Raw genomic sequence first — 11,616 nt, forward strand, 5'->3', positions numbered from 1 at the left:
AATAGAAAAAACCCTCAAAAAAAAAAAAAAAAAAAAACAATGTTCTGAGCCACTCTGTAGTTTGGTGGTTAAGGCAGCTGGATCCCACATGTCCAGCTGCATGGGTGATGTCCTAAACCTTGTGACCTAAGAAACATACTGGGCACATGCGCATGAGTGACCAAAGTCCTGACAGGAGGAAGAGAGGGAGAAGGGATTGCAAGATGTTCATTCCTCATGGAGGTGTTGCCATCCCCTCTTTCTCCCTGTCTCTGGCCAGGGCATGCACCTTCCAGGAAAAAAACAAACAAAAACAATGATCTAATTAAACCAATTGCCCAAGCCAATCTATAATCTCAGACCTGGGCCTACCTATAAAATAAGCAAGGATCTTTGAGCAGTCCTGGCTATATTCAACCCAGGGAGCATGGAGGCAAATGTCCACTGGGAAATAGTCAACTTTGCTTAGGAAGAAGTTGCCCGGGTATTTCACAGATACGGGAAATACATGTAGTAATGATCTAATTAGACCAATTGCCCAAGCCAATCTATAATCTCAGACCTGGGCCTACCTATAAAATAAGCAAGGATCTTTGAGCAGTCCTGGCTATATTCAACCCAGGGAGCATGGAGGCAAATGTCCACTGGGAAATAGTCAACTTTGCTTAGGAAGAAGTTGCCCGGGTATTTCACAGATACGGGAAATACATGTAGTTCTCTATCTGAAGATTTTACATTAGTTTCTAAAAAAAAGTTCCCATTCTTTTTTAAAAATGCAACTTGATTTTTTAAGCATGGATAAAGTCAATAAGTACTAAGTTCTTTCTTTTTTTTTTTTTTTCCTTTTTAAATGGAAAAGTGAGATTCAGTAATTGATTTTGACTTGGAGTAAGTGCCTCAGAAATGTGTCAGGTTCTCTGATTGAGGTTATATATTTTTTTCATTTTAATTAAAGTTTTACTGCTGGGGAACAGCAGGTGGCATGATGATTAAGGCGCTGGACACTCCCACATGGCCAACCACGGTTCAAGTCCTGAATCTGGTGGCTCGCTTTCTCACTTCCTCTCTCTCTCTCTCTCTTTCTCTGCCTCTCTCTGTCCAAATAAAATAAATAAACGAATAAATAAAATTAAATAATTCTTTGAAAAAAAGTTTTATTGCAAATTATAAGCCAAAAAAGGCCTTGAATTTATTTATAGGTATGGAAGTTGGTTCATAAACACAATTATATGGAATGTGAATGTTTTAAAGCCTAGGACACATGGGCCTATGAGGACTGTCTTTTATTTCTGGTAGTCATCCACAAACACATCAGCAATACTAGTGCTTCACACATACAATAATGAGTCTGTCTTTTTCTAATCTGCTTTGGCTTTGATGAAGTTAGCTGCTGTTTTCCTGTAGCTCAGGATGCAGGGCTTCACATGTCTAGTCTTGGCTAATAAATGAAAAGTACTCCTAGCCTTGTGGTTCTCCATCCCAAGGCGTGTATTAACTCAGGAAAGGAAAAGACTTTGGAGTACTTCACGAATTTGCATGTCCTCCTTGCACAGAACACATGCTAAAAGTCTCTGTATCTTTCTAATTTTAGTATGTGTGCCACTGTGGTGGTTTTCTCTTCACAGGTAAGACATGTTGAGATACAGAACTGGATGATCTTTACTGGCAGGTCTGGCCAGGTCTTCACTTCTCCCTCCTATATATGTATTTTTTTGATAGGGTGTGAGCATGCATGCATGCAGGTGTGTGAGAGAGTGAACAAAACAGAGCTCTCTTTTATGATTTTTATCTTTTACTTCCTTTGAAAGAAATTTAGCTCCCTTTCAATCTCTGACCTATTTCAGGGCCTATTGGGTAGATATTAGTTGTGTCCATAAGCTGAAGAAAGTTGCATCAGTTGTGACAACAGTTGAGATGGATGATAGGTCATAGATATCTCTCTGTCCCTCAGTAGCCAACAATCTTCTTTAAAGGCTGTTAGCACCTATTTCCTGCTCATGGTATCATTGACATCTGCCAGAAATTGTCTTTGCTGGTGTGAAAATTTTGAGTACATTGAGTTGCCGAGTGGATATTACAATTCTTAGAAAGGAGCCAAGTAATTGAAAACTCAGAACTTTCACTCTGCGTGGTTGGGTAGTCATCCTTTCAAAGAACAGTGTTCTCAGACCAGCCATAGCAGTGTTAAGACACTGTGTTCTGCAGGCTATGGGAAGTCTGGTTTTGTTTTTTGGTCCAACCAGAAGACTTTGGCATGTGGTGTGTACTTGTAATCCCAGCAGCTCCCAGAAAATAGGACAGGGGGATCCAGAGCTTGGACTGGCCTGGGCAACATAGTAGACCCTGTCTAAGAGCCAGGCATGGTGGCAGTGCTGGTAACCCCGGTGTGGAAGCCAGGGAATTGTGAAATGGTGAAACATTTGTTTGTTTGTTTAAAGAAAGTTTTGCCATAGGGAGCATGTGCTTGCTGGAGAGACAGAGAGACAGGAAGTGAAAAATCACTCACACAGGAGGATAGCCGCACTGCAATCCTTTCTCCTCCATTCTCCTCTTAGTATTTTGGACATGCACACATACTCTTGGCTTGCCATTATACTTTTTGTTGGTCCCTTTTTTTTTTTTTTTTTTTTAAGAGAACAAAAAAGTATTCTCATCTCCTTCCCTAACATAGGGAAATCTAAATGCTCCCTCTGAAGTTTCAATGAATTCCATCTGCTTCCTGCCACAATGCCAAATTTGTAGGGGCAAAAGGAATTCCCCCCACCCCCGCACCTGAAGGTTTGAGTTTTTAACTTTGTTGAAATGAGCTGAATGTAGACAGAATAACAGGACAAAAAGCATACACCTTCATTAATATGCACATGGGCATGGAAACTGCAAAATATGAGGCTTTAAGGTCTGGATGGCTGAATCTTGAATGCTTTCTTTATAGGAGAAAGTGGGGAGTGCAGGCAATTTTAGGGGAAAAGAATCGGCTCAGAGAGCAGACAATAGCCTGACGTGGGGTTCCCCTGGGCTTTGGGCAAGATGGCAATAATTCAGGGAGGATGAGGAGCAGAACTGCACACAAACCAAGGTTGACCTGTTAAGCAGTCTCAGGTAACAGCCCTTACAGGGATAGGTGATTGAGCAGATGAAAAGTGATATTCAGAGCATGAAGACTTTTAGTTTCCTCTCCATTGATGAGTTAATGTTCTCTGGTTAATATAAATTCTAGAGTGGGAATCTGAGATAACTGCATTCCTTTTGGACAAACTTCCCATAGCCCATAAGGGAACTACAGAGAGAGCCCCTCCTAGTACTTAGGGAGGAAAGCAAGGGAAGGTCAAGGAAATTTTGGTTCTGAGGCAGCTTCTAAGCCTTCTAATGGCCTCTAGTTCAGAGCACCCAGGCCAAAGTGCCAAAGTTGGAGTATCATTTTTCTAGACCCAGTTACCACCAACCATTTATCTGAGAAGCAAGATATTAGAAAGCAAGAATTGATTGGTAGAGCTGAGAAAATGTAATTGGGCTAACAAAAACAAACCCAAAATTTTACATTATTATCTCTTTCAAGTTATTTATTTAAATAATTTTAGTAGCAAATGTGGATAGTGTTTCAAGACTTTTATTTTTCTTATTCTTTTTCTTAACAGATTTAAAGTGGAACAAAAATTAGACTTCAAAGAAGCTTTATATTCTTTGAACGTAACTGAGATATTTAGTGGTGGCTGTGACCTTTCTGGAATAACAGGTAATATGATAAATAATTCTTATGTTATGTTAATTTGTTTCCTTAGTGCTTTATTAACTGGCTGATCTGAAAATTGAAAGAGCATTTGGCCCCAGTAAACATATTCATGGTGAATAAATGTCATATTCATATTGAATTGTCTGTAAACAAGTACTGTATTTTGAATTTAAGTAGTTTTCTGTAATGAAAGTAAAAAAGCATTTCCGAATGTGAGATAAGCATTCTAACCATACTTCTCATAGAGCTATGTGGTAAAAGTATTACATGTGCTTTCATTTCTTCCCTGCTTGCATCTCCTTATCCAAATAATGGGAATTATGACTTTGAGTCTCCCATCCAACCAGAGCTAATGAAATCCTTATAAACCGATCTGCTCATGTTAATTCAGTAATATCACAGCCCATGAAACAAGCCTCCACAAGCTGCTGGGTGAAGAGAACAATCAAGAAATGATCATGCTTCCCTTTGGAGATTTAGCAGCAGAATCTCTGGATGAATTGGAGATGGCACTGTTATGATTACTTGCACCTGGGGAATTGTGCTCGGGTAGGACGGATGGTCACTGCTTGCATGGCATAGCCAGGCTTCTAACTCTTCTGGTTCTGGCAGTGCTCACGAGTTCAAAAATAACTAACAAAGAGAAAAGAAAGGAATGAAGAGGGCCAATTTGTCCCAAATCACTTACGCTCTTTTAAATTAAGTCTAGGGACCAGCAGATGGTATAATAATTACATCACTGGACTCCCACGTAGTCTACCATGGTTCAAGTCCCAGACCCAGTGACTTAAAACTCAGGCCGGGTGTGTATGTGTGCATGCGTGTGTGTGTGTGTGTGTGTGTGCCAAAAATCCCCAGAGGAGAATAGAGGAGAAGATATGGAAGCATGGCTATCCTCCCTGGGGAGTGATTTCTCACTTTCTACCTCTCTGTCTCTCTGGTGAACACATTGCCCCATTGCAAAAATCTCTCTAAAAAAGTTACATAAATAAAAAATAAATTCAGTGTAATGATTATAAAGAGAGGTCTAATGACATAAATTTATCTTTCCGAGCTTTTGTATCATAACGTGAAATATCCCAGGGATGTTTATGTATTCTTATATACATATCTCAGTTTGGGACATGTATTTGTTAGTTTATTCACTCATCCCCTGTGTGAGTAAATGAATAGAATAAACGAGCTCTCCTGGTGGAGGAGATGAGTGGGATGCACAGGTATCACGGATGTTTATTATCACCTTCGTACATGATGTAGCTACTTGCTCCCACTCTGACAGATAGACCTGACTTCTTTGACAATTTCATTTGCACCAGGTAGGACACAGTCAACATTAAATACTGCAACAGGACAGTATTGATATATAAGTGTGTCCTGGAACACAGCTATCTCATCAGCCTACTGTAAGCCAGGTCACTTTTCAAGTACTTCCTCTTAAAATTCTTTCTGGTGTTAGGAAACTCACCCAATATGCCTTAGATATTTTGAACCACCATTCACTCTGCAAATTCCTAGCAATGTTTGACTTCCAGAAAATATCTTTTCAGTAGCAGATTTTTCAAGAAAATACCTTCAAAATGTTTCATAGAAGAATTAGTGCAATAGAATAATCTGAAGCAGAGAAAACAAATGCTTAGCATTTTCTGCTTCATTGTTTTTCTTTCTGAGTTAGCTTTTAAGTTTTTGTTTTTTTTAAACCATATTAGTTCTATCTTATTGGCTGGTATAGACCAGTCATAGCCAATGCTGACTCTATAACTGATGGTTGAGAGCACAGTGAATTCCTCGTTGTCTGTCCTTACCATTTTCACAATAAACACTCACTAACGGCTACTATGAACCAGCCCAATACCAGTGCTATGAGACATCTCCATGATAGAGACACTGCCTTATACTCATGTTGTTTATAAGTTTCAAATAAATAATTTTTACAGAGTTGCTTTGGAAACATTGAGATGAAGATTGACATCTCACTCTTACTACTTCTTGTATCACTTGTAGTAAAATAATTTTCTGAGCTTCAATGTCTTAATCTTCTGGACATAGTATAGTTAGTAACTTTTAGAGAAATAAGTAAAATAATATAGGTAAATCACCTAGTTTAACATCTTCATAGTAGACATTTGCTAAATATTAAATACAAGAAAGCAAGTGGAAAAAGTGGCCTATTATTCTTTCTTTACACAGTTTCTAGTGAAGTGACAGGATTTTCTCATCTTTTAACTTAACAGAAATATACTTGGAATTTTCATAGAAAAGTAAGGGAAAGAATTACTATAGAAGTGAAGAAACCAGTACATAGTGTCCAGATTCCTTGTGTTAACCTATCATTTCTCAGGTCCTGTTCTTTTCCTAACACCAGCCCTGGTCCTGTCTGCAGTGAGAGGGAGTACGCCAGGTCAGTGGCTCTGTCTAGTTCCAGGGAGTCATTTTGTCTGGTACCATTGCCAAACAGGGTGAAATTCCCCAACTCTCCTGGTCTTTGCACTTGGTGTGGGCCTCTGGGTCATTTACTCTGGTTTTCATGTGTGAATCCTGTCCTATTTCCAGCAGTTCTGGGAGAAGGCATCACGTAACTTGCCTGAAGGTGCGAGGCCATTCTCTGGCGTTTCAGTGACTTCACACTGACGGTGTAAATGCCCCCTCCTTTCTCCACTTTACAGGTTTCTAGCATGAGACATATTATAATTTATTTATTCAAAAATTTATTCATTATAAGCTAAATATGAGCCAGGCGATTTTCTAGAACGTGTTTCTATTGTCCCTCTTGAGAACAATGTCAGATCTCTCTGAGTGTGCAAAACTGACTTCATATATCTTCTGAACTCATGGCGTCACTTCCCCCTTCTCAAGGAGGCTATTCTTATACCAGGAATACTTCATATATACATCGCTTTCACCAATCAGCTTGTAGCCGACTGGGATGAAATGTTGGAAGACATTATCTTACACTGAAAAAGTTAACAGGTTTTAAAACATAGCTCTGAAGTGATTTTGTAACAGATGATACAAAACCTCTTCAGACTTTCATCCATCTTAAGGGAAAGCTTCAAACTCAGAGCAAAACTAAATACAGAATTTAGAAGGCAAGCTGGCTTTGAGATGGACTACCTAGTAAGAGTGAAACATAAACCGCCTCTATTTCTAGCAAATTGACAAAGCAAGAAAGAATTTCTTTCTTTCTTTCTTTCTTTCTTTCTTTCTTTCTTTCTTTCTTTCTTTCTTTCTTTCTTTCTTTCTTTCTTTCCTTCCTTCCTTCCTTCCTTCTTTCTGTTGTTCATTTGGAAATCTGGGTAATGACTCTTGATTTTAAGCCTTCAATACACTTCCTTATTTTCCCCCAGATTCGTCTGAGGTCTATGTCTCCCAAGTTGTGCAACAAGTTTTCTTTGAGGTAAATGAAGATGGCAGTGAAGCTGCAACATCAACCGGTAGGACAAATGATTTCTCAACAAGCTAGGAGAGGAGACGGGTGGGTGCTGTTGGCCTTTTGGCAATACTCTGACCTTTTTCTCATCCACTGTTTGGTACACAATGAGAAGAAAAAAAGAAATGTTTTCTAAGCTATTCATGCATGGCTTCAGTCACAGCACAATGTGAAAAGGAAGGGAAAGGATTTGATCCAGAACTGAGACTCATATACTGGTACTTGGATTACCTGCCAATTAGCATAGAGGGCCTGTGGATAAAAACTTAAGACTTAAATATAAAATAATTACTATTTTGAAATGCTCACTCTTAAGTAACTGTATTTAATTTCATCCGTCGGTTACACCAAGTTAGTCTTCACTTTTCCAATTTGATTCTTGTTATCTCTGTGGCTGTGTCTCTAAAACTTAGCTGTACATTAACATCACATTAAAATTGGCTTTGAAAAAGTTAGGTCAGCTGGTGGCATAGTGGTTAAGGAAGCTGAATCCAACATGGCTGACTGAGCAGTTTGAGTCTTGGAATTGGTGGCTTAAAAAACACACTAGGACAAGTATGTGCATGCCCAAAATCCTGAGAGGAGAATGGAAGAGAAAGGATTGTGGTGTGACCATTTCCCGGGTGGTGATTTCTCACTTTCCCTGTGCCTCTCTGACGAACACACATACCCAATAGCCAAAACAAACAAACCCAAATCCTTTGCCTAGTTCATGCCCCTAAGTAATTAAGTCAGTAGATGCAGAGGTGAGCTCCAGACTCCAATATTTTTAAGCTTTTGCAAGCAATTTCACTGAGCATCGGGCATGAGAACCAGTGCTCTATAGTGGCTGGCAGCCTGTGCTACTACAAATGTAAAGTGTGGGCCTGTAACAAAAACAGCACTTGAGAATTTGTTAGAAATGTGGCATCTCAGGCCCAACTCCATTTCTCCTGTATCGGAATCGGCATTTTCTAAAATCACTAGGTGATTTGTGTGTACATTCCACTCCTCTATGTTTCATTTCCTTGAAAAATGATATTTTGAATAGTATCTACACTACATTTGAACAACACTTGAAAAGTAAAGAAAAGCCTTAAATTATTTAGAAATAAAAATTGCAATGAATCCCTCTTAAGACTATTTTATTTCCTCACGCTATGTATTTTAATCAATATTTGAAAAATATGAATAATTTAAAATGTCTTATGAATGAATATCTACAAATTTAGCCCATTTTTCAATTTATTTATTATTTTTTTCATTTAACTTTATTCATATGTTTATTTCAATTTGACTAGAAAGGGAGGGAGGGTGAGAGAAAGAGGCAGAGAAAAAGTGAGAAAGCAAGCTGCCAGGTCCGGGACTTGAACCATGGTCAGCCATGTGGGAATCCAGCGCCTTTAACTACCATGCCACCTGCCGGCCAAATTTTTCAATTTCTTGAATAATTTGTAATGTTACACAATGCTAATGGATTTTGACGTCTAGGTGGGACACACTGGACTTCCATTACAATTTTGTCATCTTCTGAAGGACTCTGTATTGTCATGGCGAAGAATAAAGATTGTAAGAAATGGGTTATATCAACCCATGGAGAAGAAACCAAAAGGCTACATGGGAATGAGTTTGTTAGCTCATGCAGATGCATTTTTCCAACTGCGTTTACACAGAACTGGAAGAGTCCTTATAGAGCATTGTCTTGTCTTCTCATTATGTTGGTGAAGGAATAAGCCCAGCCACGCAGTGTTTTTCAAGGCTTGCTTGAGCTTGAACTACTAACTCACAGCAAAATTTGAGCCACACTCAGGTTCTCTGACTTCAAGTTCAGGCTTCTTTCTGCTATTGCCACTACTTCTCATTGTAAGCTTGGAATGCTCTAGGAGGAGATAACAATCACTAAAGGAATGTATGATGCCTTTTTTTTTTTTTTTTGAGAAATTTTTGCTATAGTGCACATGCACTCACCAGAAAGACAGAGAGAGACAGACAGAGAGATAGAAAGAGATAAATAACCCCCCAAGGGGGATGGCCATGCTGCAATCCCTTCTCCTCCATTCCTCTCTCGGGATTTTGAGTATGCATGCGCACATTCCTGGTGTGAGTTTAAGTCACCGGGTCTGGGACTCAAACCATGGTCAACTGTGTGGGAGTCCAGCAACATAGCCATTATGGCAACAGCTGGTCCCAGATGCATTTTGACTTTCAGTTATCTGCTCAAGGGTTGCTCAAGAGCAAAATAGTCCAACTACTGACTGCCAATGGGAATGGGAATAAATCTGCCTTTGCTTTTTCTGACTTACATCAGTATTTCAGATGTGAGCCCATATTCATTAGTAATTTGGGCAGCATAGTACTAACAGTCTGGATAGGAGATTGTCATTCATAACCTGTTTCTAGGTTATACTTAACTTTTTTCTCAATACATATGGATTTTACGTTTTTTATTTTTAAAAACTGCATAAAATCATTGCAAAATTGGTAAAGAAAACATCTGAATTGAGTACAGAAATATTAATCTAGAAAGAAAAATCCAATCATTTAAAATTTCCCACTACTATATATTGACAAAGGCCATAACAGAACATTATATAAATTACATAATAACTAATTTTTACAACAGCAAATATGTTTCCAGTTTCATAAGAATAGGCCCACAGAAATTGACTGTATAAATCCCCAAAATCCCAAGTTCACAATATAATTTTTGAGAAGGAAATAAAATATAAATAAATTTGTGCCAGCAAGTGCCATGGAGGTTTATGAGGCTGGATCCCACATGGCTGACTGAGTTGTTAGAGTTCCGGACACCACAACTTGGCATGGTGGTTAAGGCGCTGGACATTTCTACATGGCTGACCACCATTTGAGTCTCGAACCTATGGCTTGCTTTCTCATTTTCTTTCTCTCTGTGTGCCTGTCTTTCTCTGGTCAAATGAAAATGACTGAATGATTAAATAAAATTAAAAAATTATTTTTTTAAAAAAAAAGAAAAGAAAAACAGTCTGAGAATATGTGCATGCATGCCTGTCTAAAATTTTAAGAGAATGGAGAAGGGATTACATCACTTGAGCAGTGATATCTTACTTTCCCTCCCTCTCTGTCTTCCTCTGTCTCTTTCTGGTGAACTCACATGCCCTATAGCAAAAAATATATAAATAAACTTGAGCTCTGATGATACTGTAAGCCCAAAGTACAGACATGAAGTGCAAACATACCTGGGTAGGAATTAAGAATTGAAATCATTCTAAGAATTGCAGTGCCCCAGTTGCAAAATTCTGAGAAGACCACAAGGAGCCGATTCCAGTGTAATACACAAGGGTTGCTTTCATTCGGGCTTGAGCCAGGGCCCTCAACCGTCACTGACACAGCGGATCAGAGTTGTGAGCCTCGGTGCTTGTTGGGCTGGGTTTTTATTTGGCTATTAAGGGTGGTGGGTGGTGTGTCCAGGAATGCAGAGGAATGCACTCAGGCGGCTATACATTGGCTGTAGATTTCAAGAAGCAAGTTGTCTTTTACTGATTGGTCTTCAGACCATTAAGTTGGGCAAGAAAGTTACTTCAGGTCTCTGGTATTTCTTTTGTTCTTCTCATTATGACCCTCTCCTCTGTGATCGGCTCGCCTCCTTGAGATGGTGCCAATTCTCAGCAAGGTGGGTTTAACAAAATGGAGTCGTCGTCCCCCCCCGCCCCCCCCCCAAAGAAATAGAGTCACTCTGGTCCTTCAAGAATAAATTATATAATGTAAATAAAAAGTGAACAGAAAATTGCTGTTTAAGAGATAACATTTTTCAACTGCTTTCACTAAATTGAAGGTAGTATCAGGCTTTCTTCTTCACTGACTGTAAATGTGACATTAGAATTATTCCATCAATAATCTAATATTTATTCTTCCACACTTTGTTTTTTAAAATTATGGCAATTTTTTTCTGCGCTGAAAAAATGGGGTTATTTTTCCACATGCTAACTCCTTATACAAAATGTTTTTTCCTATCTACAAAAAGTATTGTGAGTATGTTTTATTTTTGTGTCACTGTGAATATCGAAGTAATTGTTGTCTCTATTTCTTAGGTATACACGTCCCTATGATCATGAGTCTGGCTCGAAACCAGTTTATAGCAAATCATCCATTTCTGTTCATTATGAAGAATAATCCAACAGGTACTTTTTTCAGAATTCCATGGAGAAACTACTTATATTCAGCAGAACTAGTTTCAGGTTCTAATTGAATCTACATTCAAATCATTGGTTCTTTCAATGAATGTTTGTTAAGTGACTCTTACATGCCAGCATTGTATTTAAAGAAATTACAGAGGCCAACAATAGGGCAGTGGTATTAATAGCAGCCACCATAGTTGTCGCATGTGGGAGCCATTTAATACACCTATCACTAAAGCTAATAGCAGTCTAGTAGTTTAAATATTTGACTAATGAAATCGTAGACACTCAGAGAGAGATTAGGTAGTTTGGCTTAAGTCATTCAACTGGAAAGTGGAAGAGCG

The 11,616-nt window shown here is 38.7% G+C and overlaps 1 protein-coding gene and 1 pseudogene across 2 annotated transcripts in view; one reads left to right on the plus strand and one right to left on the minus strand.

Moving 5' to 3' along the window:
* Nucleotides 1–11,616, plus strand: part of SERPINI2 (serpin family I member 2) — a 34,720-nt gene that overhangs the window by 19,808 nt on the left and 3,296 nt on the right. For both annotated transcript variants that reach the window (XM_027772554.1, XM_006150293.2), the window contains exons 6-8: nucleotides 3,615–3,712; nucleotides 7,054–7,140; nucleotides 11,186–11,275. In XM_027772554.1, the coding sequence (XP_027628355.1) occupies nucleotides 3,615–3,712; nucleotides 7,054–7,140; nucleotides 11,186–11,275 (275 nt within the window). The remainder of the gene's footprint in view (nucleotides 1–3,614; nucleotides 3,713–7,053; nucleotides 7,141–11,185; nucleotides 11,276–11,616) is intronic.
* LOC114008081 (uncharacterized) lies at nucleotides 1,488–1,582 on the minus strand (annotated as a pseudogene).

This window comes from Tupaia chinensis, unplaced genomic scaffold (genome assembly GCF_000334495.1).
Source record: "Tupaia chinensis unplaced genomic scaffold, TupChi_1.0 Scaffold000281_1, whole genome shotgun sequence".
NCBI classification, from domain to species: Eukaryota; Metazoa; Chordata; class Mammalia; order Scandentia; family Tupaiidae; genus Tupaia; species Tupaia belangeri.